Raw genomic sequence first — 27,500 nt, 5'->3', positions numbered from 1 at the left:
AGTAGAGTCAAAGTAAAGGCTTTCTAATAAAATATCTTCCTCCTTGTTCTTGTTCTGGGCGCTGGCAGCGCAGCACCCTTAAGGTGCACATCTTATTATTATTATTACCACTAAATTTGCCGCGCTACTCCTCCCACAGTTTTTGAGCCACATACACAAAGAATGCGTCAAAACCACCGCCACGATCTCGACAGGCTGGCTGTAGCTTTGTGGGAGGTTTGGCCCAGGACTTTACAGAATATTTCACTTTTTGTGCCAAAAACACACACAGGGCCAACTTGTTCTCGTTCTCCTTCTAGTTCTATGACTGGATCTCATGTGTTTCCAAGCATCGTCCTGATCATCAGACCGATGTTCTTTGTTGCCCCCCGCAGGGAGCTGCTGGAGACCACCTGCCGACTGGCCAACACCTTGAAGCGGTATGGGGTCCTCAAAGGAGACCGGGTGGCCATTTACATGCCCGTCTCGCCACTGGCCGTGGCCGCCATGCTGGCGTGCGCTCGCATCGGCGCCGTGCACACGGTGGTGTTCGCCGGCTTCAGCTCGGAGGCGCTGGCAGGACGGATCCAGGACGGTGAGGAGCAGGAAACTCACATTGATTGTTCTGATTAGTGGGAGAGTGAGATTTGTGAACGCTCATAATTTGCATTCTTGCCGGGGAAAGGCGGACCCCGCCACCAACAATGGAAACAGCATATAGAGGAGAGCAAACACAAATACATTGAATGTTTCTGACTAAGTACTGTACTGTACCATCTAAATATGAAATATGGGAATTTTTTATTTGCAAAATAATTTTACGGATCACCACTTCATGAAGCAGTTGTGTTTTCTCGGTCCGTTACACAAACTCTAGCAATACAAAAAGTTGAGACTAAAACATCTTCCAGGATACAATCCTTTATTGTTGATATTCCAATGGATAAATGTAAAGTTTATGGATAGATTTATAGTTTATCCATTAAAGTTACCTCCTCAAATATTAAAGCAATATTATTTTTATAATGTATGAATTTTTGTAAATGACCATCCAAACACTTATTATTTCAATGGATGAACTTAAAGTAATAATTTCAGTCATGAAAGCATTTTTCTTCATAAACTTGTTATGTTTTTGAAGGTAGTTATTTTTGGCTCCTGCACAATGACCCCGGTGGAGAGTTGTGAAATGTGAGGAGTTGAGTCGTGCAGGAAGCAAAGTGAAATAAACAAAGTCCTTCAAGGTGAAAGAAGGAGAGTGGCCCGGTCGCTGGTTGGTGACGTCAGCCTCAGAGACACCTTGCGGGGTGGCTACGTTCCAGCTCCACATAGGGGTGGACATCAGGACCCTGACGCTGGAAGGTGTGAGCCTCTTTTCACTGTCAAATGTTATTTTAAGGAAGCGGAAGGTGGACAAACCACCAAAGCAGCGGCCGGCGTCTCCTGGTTCCTCCGTGCGGCTCAGTGTGCGGGAACCTTTCAGGCCTCGTCCTTCAGGACTCTGTTTTGTACACAGTCTCTGTTTGGACAACAGGACGTTAACACGGTCGACCGGCCACACCCACACACAGAGCGCTGGAAGATATTAGATTGCTGCGACTGGGTGGTTTTCTAAACTTACCGTGTGGTTTTCATTTGAAGAAGCCTCGGTTTTTTGAAATTAAAGCATTTTTTTCTTTTCAAGAAAAACAACAACCCAAATGACAATTGTGTAATCATACACAAGGCTCAAATAATGATTTAGATAAAGTTTGAGTTTTTTACCTGACCTTCACCAGTCTGGAATTCCAGCGTTCCTGTTGACAATGGCTGGGCTTCAGGAAATCTCTCTAAATGGATCTGTTCGCAGTCTTTCCTTATTTTCTTTTTCTTTTCAACCATTTTTAGCTCTCACTGCTTCCATCGCTGCAACATAATGATAATACTACTAATTATAATACAAATAATAATAATACAACTACTACTGCTACTACTACTACTACTACTAATAATCGCAATAATAATTACAATAACTATAATAATAATAATAATAAAAATAACAATAATAACAATAACTAGAACAATAATAACAATAATAATAATAACAACAACAATAATAACAATGATGATAATGATAATAATAATAATAATAATAATAATAATAATAATAATAATAATAATTTGTACAGCAACTTTCATGCACAACATGTAACTCAAAGTGCTTTACATTAAACGAAGGCCGTCACATAGTGACAATCTACTGCATCTACGATAAGTCTTATCTTTATGTTTTCTGATGTCTAGGCATTTTTGCATGATGGATGCTCGAGTTTCCTCATAAATACAATAAAATACTTCAACGACACTTAGGCCGGGCTGATTGAAAACACTTTATCGTCCATAGGTTATAAATGCTTGGAGGTAGAGCCTGGCCCTAAACTCTTTAGTTTATGTTACACAGCATGACTGATACGTATAGTATCGCACCATGCAGATCTTTATCAAACCACTGGATATGAATAGGAATAGTGTGTTTTACAGACATTTCTGGAAACCTATAAGAACCTGAAGTACTTTCTCATTATTTTCGGATTAGAAAGCACGAAACACCAAATAGAGGCTCGGCAGCGTAACAATGTTTTCAGTCACACTCCAGTGCTTCTCCAAATACGTCAGGATAATAATTAAACTGTGTTTAGTGTAGTATTGTTGCAGCGATCAAAAGATCTACTTGACCCGCCTGTTGAGCGAGGCTGATAACACATATACAGTACGTGTGATATTTGAGGTCACAGTGTATGTGCTTTACAACGACATGCTGCTCAGTCGGATTGGAGACTGTAACACACAGATAGGTGTGAACAGGGTGTGCGTGTTTGTGTATTATTATTATTGTTCTTACCATTATTATTTATGATTATGATTATTATTGGGGGTCCAGCCCGACAGGTTTTTATTATTATACTTCTTGGCATTTTTGAGCTAAAAGTGTCTGGAACACGGCAACCACCAGAGCTACAGACAGAGTTGAGGTCTCGTTAGAACCGGGACATTCTAGATGTCTTGATTAATATCGATCTACATCTGGAGCAGAAAATGGTGAAAAACTGTCTTAATTTCATTAGTTTCAGGAGAGGGTGGTTTTGTGACATCATCATTCAAAGTCGTCTAAGTCCACGCTGCATCTTTTGGATGTCATTGCCCTCCAGACACCAGACAGTACGACACCGCCGGTGCAGCGCCGGTGCTTCCTCCGCTCTGTCCCTGGGGCTCTCCAGTTGGGCAGTGCGCAGCGGGGATGAGGCCCCTCAGAGCGGACGCGGCAGGTCCTCCTCAAACATCAATTGGAACTGGAACTCGCCCTCTCCAGCAGATGAAATTGGACTGTATAGGGTTGCCATGGTTACATAGTGTTCGGGCCTACACCCGCTGCCCCCGCCTGAGCCCCCATCCCCGCAGAGGAGAGCGATTACAGAAAGAATCTGTGATTTCCAGTGACGTCAGGTCTGACACGGTTGGAGAGAGTCCCTGGGTCCGGTCCAAAGGTCCACGCACATAATCACAGAGCGCAGGTTGAGGAACCTCGGAAACCTGTCATACGTACCTAATGTGACTAAACTGGACCCTGTGTATTGCTGCCTGTGGCTATATTTATTACTATTCAAACATTACTGGTCCACAGTCCCAGGCTTCAGAGAGGTCAGAGGTCGAGGTCAAGCCCTTGAAGCTGTGAGGAAACCAGTACTGGTCTCACTCCAACCGTGTTCACATAACAAATATATTCATTTTGAACTGGACTTCATATTTGCTCTTTGTTTACAGCCACAGCAGTTGTCTCTTGCCAAAAATCAAATGTAATTGAATGTACAGTCATTCAGTTTGGAGTTTTGCTGCTATGGTTCCACCTGCTGTGCATATGGGCGCTGCTCAAATTTCATCGTCTCATTGTGTGAGGACGCAGAATGAATTTCACAATTTTCAAAGTGATGTTCCGGTTGATTATTGATCCTTTGGGGTCATTTGTGGACCTGCCTCACTGCATCTCATCCAGGAGAATGAAACAGCCTGTAAGCCCAGGTGGTGTGGTATTATTCTAATACTGCCCACGGTTCTGCAGCCCAGTGCAAGGTGGTGCTGACGTGCAACCAGGCCGTGCGGGGCGGGCGCCTCTTCCCCCTCAAAGCCACTGTGGACGCTGCGGTGCGGAGCTGCCCGTCCGTCCAGCACGTCTTCACAGCCCAGAGGACCAGCGCTCCCACAGCCACCGGCAAACTGGACGTGCTGCTGGAGGAGGTCAGTCACAGACGCTGCTGCTTTGGGATTCATTTCATGTGTTTTTATCATTTTTTATATTATTATTATTAATATTATTATTATTGTTATTATTGTTATTGTTATATTATTATTATTATTGTTGTTATTATTATTATTATTATTATTATTATTATTATTATTATTATTATTATTATTGTTATTATTATTATTAATAACAATAATAATAATAATAATAATAATTTTAATAATAAATGTATTTTTTCTATTGGTATCTTATTATTTTCAGTACTTTAAGTAGCTGTTGTGTTAGTTATAGTACTACTAATAGTACAAGATCTTCCACTGAAGAAAAAGTGCAAAGGCCCTGACACAAGATGATTCTAGAAAAGGTAAAAGTTCCACGTTGACATTTATCCTGAAGTGAAAGTATTTAAGTACTTCAAGTATTGGCTTGACCCTGGTGCAGAGCTGAGGTTGTGGCTGAACCGGGTGATGGAGGTGATGGAGGTTGTCCCTCTGTGTCCCAGGCTCTGTCTCAGGAGTCTCCAGAGTGTCCTCCAGAGCCGCTGGACAGTGAGGACCTGCTCTTCATGCTCTACACGTCGGGCAGCACCGGGAAACCCAAGGGCATCGTCCACACGCAGGCGGGATACCTGCTGTACGCCGCCCTCACCCACCAGGTAACCACACCCACCGGGTGACCACACCCACCGGGTGACCACACCCACCGGGTGACCACACCCACCAGGTGACCACACCCACCGGGTAACCACACACACATATAACTACACCCACACTCATGTGTACACACACGACAAGTTTAGTTGAGTTGAGTTGAGTTGAGTTGAGTTGAGTTGAATTTAGTTTAGTTGAATTTAGAAAACCCAAGGGTCGACATTAAGGCTTTTTTATGGAAGGTTAGAGTTACATTTACATATCTGACTCCTGGTCCTTTTCAGGTCTTTTAGCGGCTTCAGCAGCTGCCTGCACATATGTTCTGCATCAAACCTTGAAGAATTTAAGCTGCTCAGCATTTCAAATATTTGGTCTGAAACATCAACATTTCTGAAAGCTGCATTCACACAGCTATATTTTCCTTAACACTTGGAATAACGTCACTGTTTAATTTGAGTAAAGGAAAATATATTTACAGATATGACATAAAAACACACATGTATATTTTTATTTTTTATTTTTTTTACCACGCAGGGAGGAGGCAGACAGAGAACAAAGATTGGTTCTACACACCAAAGTGGATCCTGTCTACATGGAATGAGGGTTTTCCTTTTAATGAGACACGACAATAGCAGCGGTTATACAACCCTCCATCCCAGAATCCCCTGGACAATAACACCAGTGTTCCTCCGCAGAGAGACCGTCCCCCAGGGCCCACAAACTCACCCCAAATTAGTCTTTATTCCCAACAACAAGCCCAAACATCTGTTTTATCCCAGCTCTGTGCACCAGACATATGTGTGCACGTGTGCGTGTCTGGATTGAGCGGCCATCTTAATGCGATATTAATTCATTAAAAACATAAATTTCAGCACGACATGTCCTGCTAATTTCTAAAGTAGATTAGCAGCACAGGAGCCAAACAGACACTCCGCCCGGACCTCCGCCCAGTTTGGAGAGAACGCCAACGAAAAGCTGCTTTATCTCCCTGGGACAGGGCCCCCTGGAGCCCTGCCAGGGGGGAGGGAGGGAGGGAGGGAGAGAACTACTACTACTATCTGTCTGTCTGTTGGTCTGTCTGACAGTACAGTGTTGTTGTTGTACTGGCAGTACAGTGTTGTTGTACTGGCAGTACAGTGTTGTTGGTGTACTGGCAGTACAGTGTTGTCGGTGTACTGGCAGTACAGTGCTGTCGGTGTACTGGCAGTACAGTGCTGTCGGTGTACTGGCAGTACAATGTTGTTGTACTGGCAGTACAGTGCTGTCGGTGTACTGGCAGCACAGTGTTGTTGTTGTACTGGCAGCACAGTGTTGTTGTTGTACTGGCAGTACAGTGTTGTTGTACTGGCAGTACAGTGTTGTTGGTGTACTGGCAGTACAGTGTTGTCGGTGTACTGGCAGTACAGTGCTGTCGGTGTACTGGCAGTACAGTGCTGTCGGTGTACTGGCAGTACAGTGTTGTTGTACTGGCAATACAGTGCTGTCGGTGTACTGGCAGCACAGTGTTGTTGTTGTACTGGCAGCACAGTGTTGTTGTTGTACTGGCAGTACAGTGTTGTTGTCGTCCTGCAGTACGTGTTTGACTGTCGTCCTGGTGACGTGTTTGGCTGCGTGGCTGACGTGGGCTGGATCACCGGCCACAGCTACGTGGTGTACGGGCCGCTGTGCAACGGAGCCACCAGCGTGCTGTTCGAGAGCACGCCCACCTACCCCGACCCCGGTAAGACCCCTCCACACGCTCACGCCCGCGGTCACGCCCACACCCGCGCTCAGCCATGATACTGCACCAAGCACATCACTGAAGCACGAGTGTGTCAGCGTCTCCCCTCACTCCACTTTAACACGTCACCTTACTTTACCTTTTGTTTTCTTTTAATCAGGTTTTGTATTTATTGTAAATTATAATCATCAGCGTCTGCAGTCGAGGCCCTGCCCCCAAAGTGATTTCTCAATTGACCCAATGAGTGGCGTTTACCCACAATGCTCTCTGTCACCGTGTATCACAGTTAGGTTGGTCGCTAGGTTTGTTCACATTCAGTAATAGAACAATGACACGGTGAGACTCAATCCAGGAGTCGTCTCTCTCTCTCTGTCAAGGTGGTCGACGCGGTCGCGGCGGTCGAGGTGGTCGCTCTGTTTTGGGGTTTTCTCTCTCTCTCTCTCTCTCTCTCTCTCTCTCTCTCTCTCTCCCTCTCTCTCTCTCTCTCTCTCTCTCTCTCTGTCTCTCTCTCTCTCTCTCTCTCTCTCTCTGTCTCTCTTTCTCTCTCTCTCTCTCCCTCTCTCTCTCCCTCTCTCTCTCTCTCTGTCTCTCTCTCTCTGTCTCTCTCTCTCTCTCTCTCTCTGTCTCTCTCTCTCTCTCTCTCTCTCCCTCTCTCTCTCCCTCTCTCTCTCTCTCTCTCTCTCTCTCTCTCTCTCTCTCTGTCTCTCTCTCTCTCTCTCTCTGAGTGATTGGAGGTGTGAGCGAGCGGAGCGTGTGAGCGTTTGGTAGAGTGAGTGACTTTCTAACTTTTTCTATCAATTGCATGTTTATAATTATTTGTTGGTGACGGGTTTAGTTTTTTTTTGGTTGTAGGGTGTGCGCACAGCGGGTGGGGGGTGGTGGTGGTAGTGGTGGTGGTGGTGGTGCGGGTCCGCGGCCATGTCGGACCTCACCAAGCTAACGAGGAAGCACGGCATTAAGTTGCCCGTGTCTTCCTCGGTCTCGGTGGAGGACTGCAGCCTGGCGGTGGGGAAGGCTGTCGGCTACAGCAGCGTTGTGTCCGCAGCGCGGATGAACAGCGCGGTGGTCATTTTCCTGGATGGCGTAGACAAGGTGAACGCGGTGGTGGCGAGCGGCGTTACGGTGAACAAAATGTTTGTTCCCGTCCTGCCTCTCTCCACACCGGCGAGGAGGGTGAATTTGGCGAATGTTCCGCCGTTTATTAAAGATGAGACCCTCACTAAGGAACTGGCGAGGCACGGGAAGGTGGTGTCGCCAGTTAAAAAAGTCCCGTCGGGGTGCAAGTCGCCGCTGCTCAAGCATGTGGTGTCGCACAGGAGACACGTCCTGATGGTGTTGAACAACAGGGATGCGGAGCTAAACGTAGCTTTTAAAATCAGGGCGGATGAGTTTGACTATGTGGTGTTTGTCAACACTGACACCACCAAGTGCTTTGGGTGCGGTGGGGAGGGACACCAGGTCAGGGCATGTCCAGGTAAGAAGGCAGGCGGCGAGACAGGTGAGGGGCAGAAGGGTGGACAGGACAAGGAGGGAGCACAGGAGGGGGCAGGTGAGGGTCAGAAAGGGGAAAAGCAGGCGAAGGTGGGGGCACAGGAGGGAGCAGGTGAGGGTCAGAAAGGGGAAAAGCAGGCGAAGGTGGGGGCACAGGAGGAGGCGGGGGAGGGCCAGAAGGAAGGAGGGGAAAAGCAGGTGAAGGTGGGGGCACAGGGAGAGGCAGGTGAGGGCCAAATGGAGGCAGGGGAAAGACAGGTGGAGGTGGGGGCACAGGGGGAGACAGGTGGAGGGCGGAAAGGAAAGGAGAAGAAACAGGTGAAGGTGGGGGCACAGGAGGGGGCAGGCGAGGGGCAGGGGAAAAAAAAGGAGGGGGGGGAGGGGAATGTGGAGCCGCAGGAGGGAACGGGTGGAGGTAGACAGCGCAGCCAGGTGAGCGTGGAGACACGGGGGGAGGCAGGCGAGGGTCTGGAAAAAAGGCAGGTAAGGGTGGGAGGACAGGAGGGGAAGGAGGAGGGTCCGGAAGACAGGCAGGTGGGTGCGGGGGGACAGGAGGGGACTGGTGAGGGAAAGGAAGCTACGGAACAAAGTCAAAGGAGTGCAGGTGACGTAGCTAGGGAGGAGGAGGCACTGGAAGGAAGTGACTTTGAGATGGGGGACGAGGACGATCGGGTGAGAGTCCCCCGGCTCAAAAGAAAGTCCAACAAAATGGCAGGAGACTCTCAGGCGAAGAGAGGGACAGCAAGCCAGGGGAAGGCAAGTCAGGAGGTGGAGCAGGGAGGCTCGGAGTCAGAGTCCTGGATGGAGGAGGACTCTGCTGCAGACAGTGAGGGGCAGGTTTTTCTCGGCGTAAAGAAGAAAAAGGGCAAAAAAAGCTACAGTGTGGGCAAAATAAAAGCGTTTCTGCACAGGACGAAGAATGTGAAAGGGATTAAGGTGGAGGATTTTTTCTCAGACAAGGAGTTGCTGGCGAACGCGGCCCAGCAACAGATGAGGAGTAAGGGGAGAGGAGGGTTCACGGACCAGGAGGTGTACAGGTTAAAGAAAATAGTGCAGAAGATCAGGAAGGAGCTGAACAACGGAGAGGATGGGGAGGAGGTGGAGGTGGGCGCTGCTGTTCGGGCTGTTTCCCTTTTCCGTTGCAATGAGTGACTTTAACATCAGCACGCTGAACGCGAATGGGGCCAGAGACGCAGCTAAGAGGTCTCTGCTGTATGAGCTGATGGAGCAGAAGAGGCTGGATGTGCTGTTGGTGCAGGAGACCCACAGTGACTCCGGCAATGAGGCTGACTGGAAGAGGGAGTGGGGGGGGGAGGTGGTGCTAAGCCACAAGAGCACCACCAGCGGTGGGGTGGCTCTTCTCTTTTCTAAGAGCTTTGCCCCAGCATCCTTTGAGGTGGAGGAGGTGGTGGAGGGCAGACTGATGGTGGTGAGGGCAGCAGTTGAGCATCATAAGTTTGTCTTTATAAATGTGTACGCTCCCACCACAGGACCACACAGAGTCACTTTTTTGCAAGTTTTAAATGGGGTTTTAAGCAAAACTCGTACTGAGGAGTTTTTGTTTCTAGGAGGTGACTTTAACTGCACCGAGAACGACCTGTTAGACAGGAACCACTGTGAGCCTCACAGAGCATCGCAGAACGCGATGAGGCTGCTCTCAAGCGAGAACGAGCTAACGGACGTGTGGAGGAGAACCAACGGGGATGAAAGACAGTACACCTGGGTGCACTGCAGAGGCACCTCTTTATCGTTGGCCAGACTAGACCGGTTTTACTGTTTTAAGCACCATTTCAACATTTTTAAGGAATGTAGAATGGTGCCTGTTGGTTTTACCGATCACTCCCTGGTTGTTTGCCGTGTCTTTATCGCCAATGTAAAGCCCAAAAGCGCATATTGGCATTTTAACACCACCCTACTATGTGACTCCAACTTTAAAGATGCTTTTAGGTTTTTTTGGGAAGGTTTTAGAGACAGAAAGCAGGATTTTATTTCCTTAAGACTGTGGTGGGACTATGGGAAGAGGGAGATAGAGCAGCTCTGTCGGCAGTATACTCTCAATGTCACACGGGACATCACCAGATCTATGAGGGATCTGGAGACTGACATTGTGGAGTTACAGGGTGTAGTGGAACCAATCGGGAATCGAGATCACATTAAGGACCTCAAGTCTAAAAGAGCTGCTCTTGCAGACCTACTAGGCACCAAGGCGCAGGGGGCGCTGGTCCGCTCTCGCTTCCAGAGCGCAGCACTGATGGACGCACCATCTAGTTTCTTTTTTAGCCTGGAGAAGAGCAACGGGCAGAGCAGGTTTATCCACGCCCTGAGATCAGACACAGGACAGGAGCTCAGGAGGCCGGAGGAGATCCGGACGAGAGCCGTGGACTTTTACACAGAGCTGTACAGAAGTGAGTACGAGGAGCAAAAAGAACTGTTTTACTCCTTTTGTGGGAATTTGCCCAGGGTCCCGGAAGATGTCAGTGCGGTGCTGGGGGAACCTCTGACCCTGCAGGATCTTTCCACGGCCCTGCAGAGCATGAAGGGGGGTAAGGCCCCTGGCATCGACGGGATTCCTGCAGAGTTTTACAAAGAGTTCTGGGAGGAGTTACGGGAGGACCTTTTAATGGTTTTTAATGAAGTTTTTAAAGATAAGTTATTGCCAGTCAGCTGCAGGAGGGCAGTCATCACCCTCCTACCCAAGAAAGGAGACCTGCAGGAGATCAAGAACTGGCGTCCTGTGTCCCTTCTGTGCACGGACTATAAAATCCTGTCGAGGGCACTGGCCAACAGGCTGAGGGAGGTGATGGACCTGGTAGTCCATCAGGACCAAACTTACTGTGTGCCTGGTAGGTCCATTCTGGACAATGTGTCCCTAATTCGGGATATTTTGGACGTCTCTAGTTCTCTGGGCATTGAAACTGGGCTCATTTCGCTAGACCAGGAAAAGGCGTTTGACCGGGTTGAGCACCCTTACCTCTGGAAAACTCTGGAGGCTTTTGGCCTCAGCCCTGGTCTGGTAGCCATGATCCAGGTTTTGTACCAGGACATCGAGAGTATACTGAAGATTAATGGAGGGCTGAGCGGCCCTTTTAAAGTGCGTAGAGGGGTGAGACAGGGCTGCCCCCTCTCAGGGATGTTGTACTCTCTGGCCATAGAACCATTGCTGTGTCAATTAAGGACGAACATCGAGGGTGTGTTTCTAAACGGTCTCGAGAGAAGCCACATTCTATCAGCCTATGCGGACGACGTCATTGTCTTAATAAAGAAACAGGACGAAATCAGCAAACTGGAGGGGATCGTCAGGGACTTTGGGCTGCTATCAGCAGCGAAAGTCAACTGGGGCAAAAGCGAAGCGCTGGCTGTGGGCGGATGGAGGGGGGGACTTTTAAAACTGCCAGGAGGCTTACGGTGGCGAAGGGATGGGTTTAAGTATCTGGGAGTGTTTTTAGGGAGCGAAAGTGTGGTGGGGAAGAATTGGGAAGGACTGCTAGGAAAGATACAGGGCAAGCTAAGAAAATGGAGGTGGGCACTGCCACAGCTGTCCTATAGGGGCAGGACGCTCATTATTAACAACCTGGTGGCCTCACAGCTGTGGCACAGAGTGGCCTGTGTCCAACCACCAGACCTGCTAGTTAGGAAGATACAGGCCGAGCTGATAGACTTCTTTTGGGGGCGGAATTTCCACTGGGTCAGGAAGGAAAGGGTCTTTCTGCCCAAAGAGGAAGGGGGGCACGGTGTGGTGGACATCAAAAGCAGAGTGGCAACTTTTAGGTTACAGTTTGTGCAGAAGTTGTTAACGGGGTACTTTAACGTTTGGAAGGACGTGGCGGGCTTGGTCTTAAAGAGGACTGGGAGGATGGGACTTGACCGCTCGTTGTTTTTAATGGACACGAGTCTTCTAAACAAGTCGGGCTTACCCCGTTTTTATCAGGAGCTTTTTAAAGCATGGGGGTTATTTAAGAACAGGAAAAGGGAGGCCGCAGATTCCCTCCACTGGCTCCTGGAGGAGCCGGTGATCGGAGGAGCCAGGCTGGATGTGCAGGACGGGGCCACTCCAGGACTGAGGAGCATCCTGAGGGAGGCGGGGGTCCTGACCCTGAGGCAGGTGGTGGCGGCGGCGGGGAGCGACCTGCAGGACGGCGAGGCCATGGCGGAGCGGCTGGGGGTGAGGTCCACCAGGATCGTACACCTGGTGCTCAAGAGGTGGAGGGAGACGCTCACGGAGGAGGAGCTGGCCCTGCTGAAGGAGTACGGCGAAGGCGCGGAGGAGCCAAACCCGGAGGATCCCTTCCCGGAGATGACCCTGACCCCCAACCTGGAGGGGTCCTCCGGGAAGCTGCTGCACAGGGCACGTTATGCAGAACTGGACCTGCACACAGCCAGCGGGAAGGCTTTTTACAAAGAGTGTGTGGTTGTTTTAAATAGGAAGGGACTGGAGGGGCGGCAGGACACTGTCTGGAGGGGACGGCTCCAGATGGGGGGACAGGAGGAGCCGTGTTGGAGGAGTTTTTACAAAGCTCCCTCCAAGAAAAGGACGGGGGACCTCCAATGGAGGGTCCTACATGGAGCCATAGCTGTCAACAGCTTTGTTTCTGTTTTTAATCCCACGGTCGCAAATGAATGTCCATTCTGCAAACTGCCAGAGTCCGTGTTTCACTGTTTTGCAGAGTGCGACAGACTTTTAGAGCTTTTTAGTCTTTTAAAGGAAAGTTTTAAGCTCTTCAAGGAGGAGTGGTCCAGAAACTGTTTTATTTTTGGGGCCGGATACTACAGGGCCAACGCAGAGAAATGGCGACTGCTTAATTTTCTAGTCGGGGAAGCGAAGATGGCCATCTACCTCACGAGGAGGAACAAACTGAGGGGAAAGGAGAGTGTTTTAGGAAGAGTGTTTGTAGCGTTGGTCAGGGCCAGAGTCTTGATTGATTTTAACTTTCACAGACTGATGAAGAGTCTGGACGTCTTCATCAAGCTGTGGTGTTTTAACGACGCCATCTGTTCCCTGGTGGAGGACGACCTGTGCTTCCAGTCTGTTTTTAACGTGTAGGACTCTGTTAGTGAACCAAGTGTGTTTGTTGTATTGTCTGTAACTGTGAACTAGAGAAAATGTTAAAATAAAGATGCTTTAAAAATCAAAAAATCTCTCTCTCTCTCTCTCCCTCTCTCTCTCCCTCTCTCTCTCTCTCTGTCTCTCTCTCTCTCTCTCTCTCTCTCTCTCTCTCTCTCTCTCTCTCTCGGGGGTGACAGGTTAAGTTTGCTGCTCAAGTATAGTTTTACACATGAATTTGTCATAAAACATCTCTTCCATGAAGCTGAAGGATGAGCAGACCTTGAGCGGAGGAATTTCTCTGTCCTATCTCCTGTTTGGTGACTCATTAACGTTGTTTGCTCGTAAGTTTATGAGTTTATTGCTGGCTGTCATCATGAGGACCGTCCTCCTATCAGCGAGACTCTTACTAGGAACAAGTGAAGTAAAGTAAAGCAAATTTCGCTTTGAGTTGAACTTTTATGCACAAACTTACGGCTTTGGCGGATAACAAAGCAGCGTTGACTGTGATGACCTCAGAGGGGCGGTCAGAGCAAGCATCAATCTGTGTGTGTGTGTGTGTGTGTGTGTGTGTGTGTGTGTGTGTGTGTGTGTGTGTGTGTGTGTGTGTGTGCGTGCATGTGTGCATGTGTGCATGTGTGCGTGTGTGTGTGTGTGTGTGTGTGTGTGTGTGTAGGACGGTACTGGGAGATGGTCCAGAGACTGGGAATCAACCAGTTCTACGGAGCTCCCACCGCCCTGCGCCTGCTGCTGAAATATGACAAGAGCTGGGTGAAGAAGTATGACCGCTCCTCTCTGAGAACCCTGGCCTCTGGTGAGAGAACACTACTACAGCAACACAGCAACTACAGCAACACAGCATCTACAACAACGCAACTACTGCAACACCACTACAGCAACACAGCATCTACAACAACGCAACTACTGCAACACAACTACTACAACACTACTACAGCAATACAGAAACACCACTGCAGCAAGACTACTGCAGCAACACAGCCACTACAGCAACACAACTACAGCAATTACTGAAAAACAATTACAGCAACATAGCAACTACAGCAACACAACTGTAGCAACACAGAAACTACTGCAATACAATAACAGCAACACAGCAACTGCTGCAACACAATTACAGTAACACAGTAACTGCTGCAACACAATTACAGTAACACAGAAACTACAGCAACACTACTGCAGCAACACAGCAACTACAGCAACACAGCAACTACATCAACAGAACTATAGCAACACAACAACTACTGCAACACAACTACAGCTACACAGCAACTGCTGCAACAACAGCAACACAACTACAGCAACACAACTACAGCAACACAGCAACTACTGACTGCAACACAGCATCTGCAGAAACAGAACTACAGCAACTTAGCAACTACAGCAACACAACTACAGAAACACAACAACAACAACAACTAAACTACTGCAACTCAACTACAGCAACTTAACCGCACCAACACCACTACACTAACACACTACAGCAACTCAACAACAACTGCAAATCAACTACAGCAAGTCAACAACTAGAGCAACACAGCATCGCTAGTCTGCTGAAGTCAGGTTTACTTCTCTAGTACTTTGATCACAGTGACAGCGTCATGGGGCTTTAGAGGCTGTTTGGTTTTACAGAAGCATCATAAACATTCATCCATAAAACCCAAAAACCTGGAGCCAAAAAGGAGAGAAAACTTGAGAAGGGGCTGGAAGGTTCATTCATAATAACAATTATAACAACGACAACACATTCAAATAAGTACATAAAATAACATACGAAAGGGAATAAATATGCAAATAATTAAAACAATAACTCAAAAAATTTGATAAATATAGTAATATAGTTTTATATTATATCAAATCTAAACAAAAAATATATGAATGGGGTTTAATGAAATCATCTAAAACCAGGATGTGCTTTGCAGCAGAAGACATTAAGAAGCTGCCATTGACTCGGCCGACCTCATTTTCCCAGGCAGGACCTTCCGGCCCCGGTGCATTCCTCTTGCACCCCGGGGAGCCAGCGAGTCCACCCCCGAGTGCACTGCAAAGGGAACACACCCCGAGTGCACGTCCGATGGTCACTCCAGACCTTTTACCCACGATGCATTGCGAGTCTTTTCTCCTCCTTTGGGTTTATTGGACAATCGCAATCAAAACGCAGGTGTATATTTTATGACGATTTGTGTGTGACAACTATTATTTCCAAAATTCCAGAATTATTTGTGAGGGCGTGGCCCTTTAAAGCTGGAATCCGTCCAGCATCCCCGTCCCCCTGTGCTCCCCTCGGCTCCCCCGAGTTCCACTCCGGGCCGCCGGCCAAAAGGCCCGGAAGCCTTTCTGCAGAGTCTATTCAAAGGGAGGGCAGCGCTCTGACCCGACCTCACAGTGTTGTTCATAAACATGCGCTGTTATTAAAGATTATGTCAGTTTATGGGATGGATTAAACACTGGATTATTCCCAAAGGAAAGTTTCGTACACGCGACCCCTCGTTCCCATGCGCAAACACAAACAAACGCACAGGAGCGCACGTACACACCCAAACATGCACCCTGCTCCTTTGTTATACCTGTCTGTCTCTCCCTGTCTGTCTCTCTCTCTCTGTCTCTCTCTTCCTGCAGTCGGGGAACCCATCAACCACGAGGCGTGGCACTGGTTCTCCAGCGTCGTGGGGGACGGACGGTGTCCCATGGTGGACACGTGGTGGCAGACCGGTGAATATCCGGAGGTCCTTTCAAAGCGGTCGAGGCAGTTGAGGCGGTCGAGGCAGTTGCGCCGGTCGAGGCAGTTGAGGCGGTCGCGGCGGTCGCAGCGGTCTAGGCTGTCGAGGCGGTAGGCCGTGAATATCCGGAGGTCCATTTAAAGGCACCGCGGCGGTCCGATGCGGACCGATGCGGTCGCGGCAGTCTAACCCTAACCCTAACCCCGGTCAACGCCGCCGGGGCGGTCAACGCCGTCGGGGCGGTCGACCCCCGTCGGGGCGGTCGACCCCGGTCGGGGCGGTCAACGCCGCCGGGGCGGTCAACGCCGTCGGGGCGGTCGACCCCCGTCGGGGCGGTCGACCCCGGTCGGGGCGGTCGACCCCGGTCGGGGCGGTCGACCCCGGTCGGGGCGGTCGACCCCGGTCGGGGCGGTCGACCCCGGTCGGGGCGGTCGACCCCGGTCGGGGCGGTCGACCCCGGTCGGGGCGGTCGACCCCGGTCGGGGCGGTCGCCCCGGTCGGGGCGGTCGACCCCGGTCGGGGCGGTCGACCCCGGTCGAGGCGGTCGACCCCGGTCGAGGCGGTCAACGTGGTCGGGGCGGTCGACGCGGTCGACGCGGTCAAGGCTGTAGACGCGGTCGACGGGGTTGATGCGGTCGAAGCAGTCGTGGCGGTCATGGCAGTCGAGGTGGTCGCTCTGTGCACTCTCTCTCTCTCTCTCTCTCTCTCTCTCTCTCTCTCTCTCTCTCCCTCTCTCTCTCTCTCCCTCTCTCTCCCCCTTCCCTCTCTCCTCCTCCAGGGGTGAAAGTTTCTTGGGAGTCAGATCTTAATTTGTTGTGGTGCTGTGTGCTCTGTAAATCTGTCTGATACTCTTTAGCGAAGGCTTAACCCTAATTTGCGATTAGCACAAGGAACATCTGCAGGCGGCGCCGAAAATGAATGAAAATAATCCCCCTCACACTTACACCCGAACAGGGCGGGGCCTCCAGGACGGGGCGGGTCACTGACCCAAATCCTTCACAATCACTTGCAGGGTTATTTACCATATGAGCATATGTGGTGGTTGGAGGAGGAGGAGGGGGGGAGGAAGAGGAGGAGGGGGAGGAGGTGGAGGAGGAGGAGGAGGAGGAGGAGGAGGAGGAGGAGGAGGAGGTGAAGGAGGTGGAGAAGGAGAGAAGGGGAGGAGGAGGGGGAGGAGGAGGAGGAGGAGGAGGTGAAGGAGGTGGAGAAGGAGAGAAGGGGAGGAGGAGGTGGAGGAGGAGGAGGAGGGGGAGGAGGGGGGGGGGGGGCGGGTTAAGATGGAGCCTCACCAGGAAGCTTGTTAAAGATCGATCTGTTTTCCTCTCAAACATCAATCCAGACAGGAAGCTGTAGATTATACTTATGAGATATGATATGATATGATATGATATATGATATGATATGATATTATTACATTACATTATATTTAGTCATTTAGCAGACGCTTTTATCCAAAGCGACTTACAATTATTCAAACACCGACGGACGCAGCCATCAGGTGCAATGAGGGGTTAAGTGTCTTGCTCAAGGACACTACAGCATGCTAGCAGGAGGAGCCTGGGATCCAACCAGGAACCTTTAGATTACTAGACGAGGAGATATATATATGATATATGATATGATATGATATGATATGATATATGATATGATATGATATGATATGATATGATATGATAAGTCTTCATTATCTCTCCGTTAAGTTGATTCCTGCAGCACAAGTACGCCAGAGCTGTCACCATCATGATTCATTCATTAATTAGTTGTCAAACTAATAACTGTGATTAATAACTTTACTGTCTCTTTTGGTTTATTTCAAACCGTATCACAGTAGAACTTGAATAACACACACCTCAGGAAGAAGAGGAAACGTGACGGTGGAATTTAATGCAAAGTTTATCTCAGTATATTTTTCCCTTTAGTTCTCGTTTGTAAATATACTTGCCTTGTCCTTTTTATATTGTTATTTTGTTATTTACTATTATAATTATTTACTATTATAAATATTTACTATTAAGTATATTTAAACATTAACATTAGTGGGGGTGGTAGCTCAGGAGGTAGAGCTGGTGGTCTAGTGATCTAAACGTTGCTGGTTGGATCCCAGGCTCCTCCTGCTAGCATGCTGTAGTGTCCTTGAGCAAGACACTTAACCCCTCATTGCTCCTGATGGCTGCGTCCGTCGGTGTTTGAACAATTGTAAGTCGCTTTGGATAAAAGCGTCTGATAAATGTAATCTAATGTAATGTAATGTAATGTAATTAACCGACTGAAGTTGTACTTGACAGACGTTAGAGCTGCACTGTGTTGGAGGAGCAGTAGATGTGCTGAACCATATTCATAGTAGAGCTTTCCTCCCTCCTCCTCCCTCCTCCTCCCTCCTCCCTCCTCCCTCCTCCTCCCTCCCAGAAACAGGAGGGGTGTGTATCGCTCCGTGTCCAGCCGAGGAGGGAGCACAGATCCTTCCTGCCATGGCCATGAGGCCGTTCTTTGGCATCGAGCCAGTTCTCCTGGACGATGAGGTGACCTCATCCCTCCATCTATCATCACTCCATCTATCATCACTCCATCTATCATCACTCCATCTATCATCCCTCCATCTATCATCCCTCCATCTATCATCCCTCCATCTATCATTCCTCCATCTATCATCCCTCCATCTATCATCCCTCCATCAATCATCCCTCCATCAATCATCCCTCCATCTATCATCCCTCCATCTATCATCCCTCCATCAATCATCACTCCATCTATCATCCCTCCATCTATCATCCTTCCATCTATCATCCCTCCATCTATCATCCCTCCATCAATCAACCCTCCAGATAGATAGATAGATAGACAGACAGACAGACAGACAGACAGACAGACAGATAGTAAGATAGATAGTCAGACAGACAGACAGACAGACAGATAGACAGACAGACAGACAGACAGACAGACAGGTAGATAGACAGATAGATAGTAAGATAGATAGTTAGACAGACAGATAGACAGACAGACAGACAGACAGTTAGGGGTCAGGGGTTCCATTCCTCCACTGGAGATGATCTGCTCTTCTCACTTCATCTTCATCCAATCAGCTTTGAGAGGGATCTCCCTCTGACCCTCTGGACCTCGTGCTGCAGCGCTGCTTCTGCGACACCTCTGGAGCTGCAATCCCAGCTCAGCAGCATCTGTTTGCTTTGATTAACAGACTTTCCAGGCTTTTCGGGGGCCGGGCTCCCTTCAACTTAATTATTTGCAATTTCGCCCCGTTCCCCACTCTTTTTAAGAACACTAATCTTAATCTCAATCTGCGAGAGTCCTCGCGCTTTCATTACGGGTTACTTAGCTGCAGCGCTTGGCGGATCAGGCTGGAGGACAACGAGGAGTTTCTCCCAACACAAGACTTTTAAAACCAGGGTTTCACATTTCATTCGTGTTTTAAGTGCGAGTGAATTGACCTGCACTAGTTTGCAGGCAGGCGTTGACACCAGCTGCTCTAAACTACCAGTATATCAACCCTAACCCCTGCCGATTGTGTGTCTGCAGGGGAAGGCCGTGCCTGGGAAGGACGTGAGCGGCGCGCTGTGCATCAAGCAGCCCTGGCCTGGAATGGCCCGGACCATCTTCCGGGACCACCAGAGATTTGTGGAGACGTACTTCAAGCCCTACCCCGGTGAGGGGCCCGGTCTGCAGGGTCTCCACACATTGTCAGGAGGGAGCTTCTGTGGAAAAAGGGTTTTATTGATTTATCTTCTCCGTCAGGTTACTACTTCAGCGGTGACGGTGCGCACAGGTCGGTGGATGGATTCTACCAGATCACAGGACGCATGGACGACGTGATCAACATCAGTGGCCATCGCCTCGGCACCGCAGAGATAGAGGATGCACTGGTAGAGAACAGATACACGCAGACTATTTTGTGGCAGTTCCTCCTGCCACACGCCACCCAAGTAGTGTGTTCACGGACCTCCGGCACAGAGACAGGCGACGATGGGTTGTAGACACCAGTTTATTGTAGAGGGGAGGCTAGCTGGAACAAGCCAGGAGCAGTTTATTGTAGAGAGGAGGCTAGCTGGAACAAGCCAGGAGCAGTTTAATGTAGAGAGGAGGCTAGCTGGAACAAGCCAGGAGCAGTTTGTTGTAGAGGGGAGGCTAGCTGGAACAAGCCAGGAGCAGTTTATTGTAGAGAGGAGGCTAGCTGGAACAAGCCAGGAGCAGTTTATTGTAGAGGGGAGGCTAGCTGGAACAAGCCAAGGCAGTTTAATGTAGAGAGGAGGCTAGCTGGAACAAGCCAGGAGCAGTTTAATGTAGAGAGGAGGCTAGCTGGAACAAGCCAGGAGCAGTTTATTGTAGAGAGGAGGCTAGCTGGAACAAGCCAGGAGCAGTTTAATGTAGAGAGGAGGCTAGCTGGAACAAGCCAGGAGCAGTTTATTGTAGAGAGGAGGCTAGCTGGAACAAGCCAGGAGCAGTTTATTGTAGAGAGGAGGCTAGCTGGAACAAGCCAGGAGCAGTTTAATGTAGAGAGGAGGCTAGCTGGAACAAGCCAGGAGCAGTTTATTGTAGAGAGGGGGCTAGCTGGAACAAGCCAGGAGCAGTTTATTGTAGAGAGGAGGCTAGCTAGAACAAGCCAGGAGCAGTTTAATGTAGAGAGGAGGCTAGCTGGAACAAGCCAGGAGCAGTTTTTTGTAGAGAGGAGGCTAGCTGGAACAAGCCAGGAGCAGTTTAATGTAGAGAGGAGTCTAGCTGGAATAAGCCAGGAGCAGTTTATTGTAGAGAGGAGACTAGCTGGAACAAGCTAAGGCAGTTTAATGTAGAGAGGAGGCTAGCTGGAACAAGCCAGGAGCAGTTTAATGTAGAGAGGAGGCTAGCTGGAACAAGCCAGGAGCAGTTTATTGTAGAGAGGAGGCTAGCTGGAACAAGCCAGGAGCAGTTTAATGTAGAGAGGAGGCTAGCTGGAACAAGCCAGGAGCAGTTTATTGTAGAGAGGAGGCTAGCTGGAACAAGCCAGGAGCAGTTTATTGTAGAGAGGAGGCTAGCTGGAACAAGCCAGGAGCAGTTTAATGTAGAGAGGAGGCTAGCTGGAACAAGCCAGGAGCAGTTTATTGTAGAGAGGGGGCTAGCTGGAACAAGCCAGGAGCAGTTTATTGTAGAGAGGAGGCTAGCTAGAACAAGCCAGGAGCAGTTTAATGTAGAGAGGAGGCTAGCTGGAACAAGCCAGGAGCAGTTTTTTGTAGAGAGGAGGCTAGCTGGAACAAGCCAGGAGCAGTTTAATGTAGAGAGGAGTCTAGCTGGAATAAGCCAGGAGCAGTTTATTGTAGAGAGGAGACTAGCTGGAACAAGCTAAGGCAGTTTAATGTAGAGAGGAGGCTAGCTGGAACAAGCCAGGAGCAGTTTAATGTAGAGAGGAGGCTAGCTGGAACAAGCCAGGAGCAGTTTAATGTAGAGAGGAGGCTAGCTTGAACAAGCCAGGAGCAGTTTAATGTAGAGAGGAGGCTAGCTGGAACAAGCCAGGAGCAGTTTAATGTAGAGAGGAGGCTAGCTGGAACAAGCCAGGAGCAGTTTAATGTAGAGAGGAGGCTAGCTGGAACAAGCCAGGAGCAGTTTAATGTAGAGAGGAGGCTAGCTGGAACAAGCCAGGAGCAGTTTAATGTAGAGAGGAGGCTAGCTGGAACAAGCCAGGAGCAGTTTATTGTAGAGAGGAGGCTAGCTGGAACAAGCCAGGAGCAGTTTAATGTAGAGAGGAGGCTAGCTGGAACAAGACAGGAGCAGTTTAATGTAGAGAGGAGGCTAGCTGGAACAAGCCAGGAGCAGTTTAATGTAGAGAGGAGGCTAGCTGGAACAAGCCAGGAGCAGTTTAATGTAGAGAGGAGGCTAGCTTGAACAAGCCAGGAGCAGTTTTTTGTAGAGAGGAGGCTAGCTGGAACAGGCCAGGAGCAGTTTAATGTAGAGAGGAGGCTAGCTGGAACAAGCCAGGAGCAGTTTAATGTAGAGAGGAGGCTAGCTGGAACAAGCCAGGAGCAGTTTATTGTAGAGAGGAGGCTAGCTGGAACAAGCCAGGAGCAGTTTAATGTAGAGAGGAGGCTAGCTGGAACAAGCCAGGAGCAGTTTAATGTAGAGAGGAAGCTAGCTGGAACAAGCCAGGAGCAGTTTAATGTAGAGAGGAGGCTAGCTGGAACAAGCCAGGAGCAGTTTAATGTAGAGAGGAGGCTAGCTGGAACAAGCCAGGAGCAGTTTAATGTAGAGAGGAGGCTAGCTGGAACAAGCCAGGAGCAGTTTAATGTAGAGAGGAGGCTAGCTGGAACAAGCCAGGAGCAGTTTAATGTAGAGAGGAGGCTAGCTGGAACAAGCCAGGAGCAGTTTAATGTAGAGAGGAGGCTAGCTGGAACAAGCCAGGAGCAGTTTATTGTAGAGAGGAGGCTAGCTGGAACAAGCCAGGAGCAGTTTAATGTAGAGAGGAGGCTAGCTGGAACAAGCCAGGAGCAGTTTATTGTAGAGAGGAGGCTAGCTGGAACAAGCCAGGAGCAGTTTAATGTAGAGAGGAGGCTAGCTGGAACAAGCCAGGAGCAGTTTAATGTAGAGAGGAGGCTAGCTGGAACAAGCCAGGAGCAGTTTAATGTAGAGAGGAGGCTAGCTGGAACAAGCCAGGAGCAGTTTAATGTAGAGAGGAGGCTAGCTGGAACAAGCCAGGAGCAGTTTAATGTAGAGAGGAGGCTAGCTGGAACAAGCCAGGAGCAGTTTAATGTAGAGAGGAGGCTAGCTGGAACAAGCCAGGAGCAGTTTAATGTAGAGAGGAGGCTAGCTGGAACAAGCCAGGAGCAGTTTATTGTAGAGAGGAGGCTAGCTGGAACAAGCCAGGAGCAGTTTAATGTAGAGAGGAGGCTAGCTGGAACAAGCCAGGAGCAGTTTATTGTAGAGAGGAGGCTAGCTGGAACAAGCCAGGAGCAGTTTAATGTAGAGAGGAGGCTAGCTGGAACAAGCCAGGAGCAGTTTAATGTAGAGAGGAGGCTAGCTGGAACAAGCCAGGAGCAGTTTAATGTAGAGAGGAGGCTAGCTGGAACAAGCCAGGAGCAGTTTATTGTAGAGAGGAGGCTAGCTGGAACAAGCCAGGAGCAGTTTAATGTAGAGAGGAGGCTAGCTGGAACAAGCCAGGAGCAGTTTAATGTAGAGAGGAGGCTAGCTGGAACAAGCCAGGAGCAGTTTAATGTAGAGAGGAGGCTAGCTGGAACAAGCCAGGAGCAGTTTAATGTAGAGAGGAGGCTAGCTGGAACAAGCCAGGAGCAGTTTAATGTAGAGAGGAGGCTAGCTGGAACAAGCCAGGAGCAGTTTAATGTAGAGAGGAGGCTAGCTGGAACAAGCCAGGAGCAGATGGAACATGTCATGACAGGGCTCCTCTCCTGAGTGAGTGTGAGGATGGGGATTTTACCTGCTGCTCGTTAGACCAATCAACGAACAGGTATGCAGCCACCCTGACCCAGTCACCTAGATCCAGGTCAGGTGTAGCTGCTCAAACCCTCCCATCTCCACCCCACATATACATAAGCGACTCTAGATATGCACACAAACGACTGTAGATGTACACATCAACTACTCTAGAGCTACACATCAACTGCTCTAAGATATACACATGAACTAATCTAGATATACACATAAACTACTCTATAGCTACACATAAACTCCTCTAGAGCTACACATAAACTACTCCGGAGCTACACAAACTACTCTCAATCTACACATCAACTACTCTAGGTCTACACATTAACTACTCTGGATACCTTCACAAACTACTCCAGATATGCACATCAACTACTCTAGATATACACGTTAACAAGTATTGCGCTACACACAAACGACTCTAGAGCTACACATAAACTACTCTGGAGCTACACATCAACTAGTCCAGATCGACACACCAACTACTCTAGAATTACACATAAGCTACTCTAGATATACACATGAACTACTCGAGATGTAAACCACAACTACCCTACATATACACATCAACTACTTTAGAGCTACAAATAAACTACTTTGGATACATACACAACCTATTCTAGATATACACATCAACTACTCTAGATCTACACATAAACTACTCCAGATATACACATCAACTACTCTAGATATTCACATAAACTACTCTGGATATACCTGCAAAGGACCCTAGAGCTACACATAAGCTACACATAAACAGTGATTTATGGTCGTCCTCTCCAGGACTTGACAGCCTCTGAGTGTCTCAGGAGGTCAGAGGTCAAAACATCTCTTGTTTTCTTGTCTCAAACCTGATGTCGACCTGGTCCACCTACGAAGATCTAACCAAGAAAAATACAATTCCAACTGCAAGAAACAACCAAAACATAATTCCATAATAACAATAATCATATATATATATAATAACGTCAATATAATAAGAATAATCATATATATATATACGATGACATCAATATAATAAAAATAATCATATATATATATATATAATAACATCAATATAATAAAAATAATCATATATATATATAATAACATCAACATAATAACAATAATCATATATATATATATAATAACATCAATATAATAAAAATAATCATATATATATATAATAACATCAATATAATAACAATAATCATATATATATATATAATAACATCAATATAATAACAATAATCATATATATATATAATAACGTCAATATAATAAGAATAATCATATATATATATATAATACCATCAATATAATAACAATAATCATATATATATATAATAACGTCAATATAATAACAATAATCATATATATATATATATAATAACATCAATATAATAACAATAATCATATATAATAACATCAATATAATAACAATAATCATATATATATATGATGACATCAATATAATAACAATAATCATATATATATATAATAACATCAATATAATAACAATAATCATATATATATATAATAACATCAATATAATAAGAATAATCATATATATATATATATAATAACATCAATATAATAAGAATAATCATATATATATATAATAACGTCAATATAATAAGAAAAATCATATATATATATATAATAACATCAATATAATAACAATAATCATATATAATAACATCAATATAATAACAATAATCATTTATATATAATAACATCAATATAATAACAATAATCATATATGTATATTCAAGATTCAAGATTCAAGATTTTTATTAGTCACATACATATACATACTTTCATACATATATGCAGTGAAATGTAATGCAACGCACCCGGTGATAACACACAATATGTCCTGGGAAAAAAATAAAAGTAGAAAATTCCTTTCTAATAGACCGACTAACTGACTCCTAAAACGTAATACAGTAAGTGGAATACTTATAGAATAAGATAAAAATATATAGAATAAAATACAATAAAAATAAATTGAAATATAATGGAATAGATAGAAGGAATATGCCTATGTATATACAGATATGTGCATTTAATAGTAATTTAATTATATAATATATATATATATAATAACATCAATATAATAATAATAATCATATATATATAATAACATCAATATAATAATAACAATCATATATATATAATAACATCAATATAATAATAATAATCATATATATACATATAATAACATCAATATAATAATAATAATCATATATATATATAATAACATCAATATAATAATAATAATCATATATATATATATAATAACGTCAATATAATAATAATAATCATATATATATATAATAACATCAATATAATAATAATAATCATATATATATATAATAACATCAATATAATAATAATAATCATATATATATATATAATAACATCAATATAATAATAATAATCATATATATATATAATAACATCAATATAATAATAATAATCATATATATATATAATAACATCAATATAATAATAATAATCATATATATATATAATAACATCAATATAATAATAATAATCATATATATATATAATAACATCAATATAATAATAATAATCATATATATATATAATAACGTCAATATAATAATAATAATCAAATATATCATATCATCATAAAAATACACACACACAGTGATACACACACACACACACACACAGTGACACACACACGCAGTAAAACACACACACGCAGCGAGACACACACACAGGCAGTGAGACACACATGCAGTGAGACACACACAGGCGGTGAGACACACACAGTCAGTGAGACACACACAGGCGGTGAGACACACACAGGCAGTGAGACACACACAGGCAGTGAGACATACACAGTCAGTGAGACACACACAGGCGGTGAGACACACACAGTCAGTGAGACACACACAGGCAGTGAGACACACACAGGCAGTGAGACACACACAGGCGGTGAGACACCCGCAGGCAGTGAGACAGTGTGTGTGTGTGTGTGTTGCAGGACGAGCACCCAGCCGTCCCAGAGACAGCCGTCATCGGCGTGGCCCACAGCATCAAAGGAGAAGGTGAGAGGGGAGGTGGAGGAGCTCCACCCTCCTCTGTTTCCACGACAACAGACACTGATGGTCCGGTCATGTGACCTGCTGTGGGAGGTGGGGTTGAAAGCTCCACTGGTTGTTGTTAGGGTTCAAAATACACTTTCTGTATATTCCATGTAAAGCACTGTATTCATATCACATATTATCACTGTATTCATATCACATATTATCACTGTATTCATATCACATATTATCACTGTATTAATATCACATATTATCACTTGTATTCATATCACATCTTATCACTGTATTAATATCACATATTATCATTGTATTCATATCACATATCACTGTATTCATATCACATATTATCACTGTATTCATATCACATCTTATCACTGTATTCATATCACATATTATCACTGTATTCATATCACATCTTATCACTGTATTCATATCACATATTATCACTTGTATTCATATCACATATTATCACTGTATTCATATCACATATTATCACTGTATTCATATCACATATTATCACTTGTATTCATATCACATATTATCACTGTATTAATATCACATATTATTACTTATATTCATATCACATCTTATCACTGTATTCATATCACATATTATCACTTGTATTCATATCACATATTATCACTGTATTCATATCACATATTATCACTGTATTCATATCACATATTATCACTGTATTCATATCACATCTTATCACTTGTATTCATATCACATATTATCACTGTATTCATATCACATATTATCACTTGTATTCATATCACATATTATCACTGTATTCATATCACATATTATCACTGTATTAATATCACATATTATCACTTGTATTCATATCACATATTATCACTTGTATTCATATCACATATTATCACTGTATTCATATCACATCTTATCACTTGTATTCATATCACATATTATCACTGTATTCATATCACATATTATCACTTGTATTCATATCACATATTATCACTTGTATTCATATCACATATTATCACTGTATTCATATCACATATTATCACTGTATTCATATCACATATTATCACTTGTATTCATATCACATATTATCACTTGTATTCATATCACATATTATCACTGTATTCATATCACATATT

At 45.9% G+C, this 27,500-nt stretch overlaps 1 protein-coding gene across 1 annotated transcript in view; it reads left to right on the top strand.

Moving 5' to 3' along the window:
• The window catches only part of acss1 (acyl-CoA synthetase short chain family member 1), a 34,016-nt gene that overhangs the window by 3,138 nt on the left and 3,378 nt on the right, over positions 1 to 27,500 (top strand). The window contains exons 3-12 of the mRNA XM_080016134.1: positions 375 to 574; positions 4,076 to 4,251; positions 4,761 to 4,913; positions 6,481 to 6,628; positions 13,837 to 13,974; positions 15,798 to 15,890; positions 18,305 to 18,417; positions 19,430 to 19,556; positions 19,646 to 19,773; positions 26,313 to 26,376. Coding sequence (XP_079872260.1) covers positions 375 to 574; positions 4,076 to 4,251; positions 4,761 to 4,913; positions 6,481 to 6,628; positions 13,837 to 13,974; positions 15,798 to 15,890; positions 18,305 to 18,417; positions 19,430 to 19,556; positions 19,646 to 19,773; positions 26,313 to 26,376 — 1,340 coding nt within the window. The remainder of the gene's footprint in view (positions 1 to 374; positions 575 to 4,075; positions 4,252 to 4,760; positions 4,914 to 6,480; positions 6,629 to 13,836; positions 13,975 to 15,797; positions 15,891 to 18,304; positions 18,418 to 19,429; positions 19,557 to 19,645; positions 19,774 to 26,312; positions 26,377 to 27,500) is intronic.

Source organism: Zeus faber (assembly GCF_960531495.2).
Source record: "Zeus faber genome assembly, chromosome: 16".
NCBI classification, from domain to species: domain Eukaryota; kingdom Metazoa; phylum Chordata; class Actinopteri; order Zeiformes; family Zeidae; genus Zeus; species Zeus faber.
This window is presented reverse-complemented; position numbering and strand designations above follow the sequence as displayed.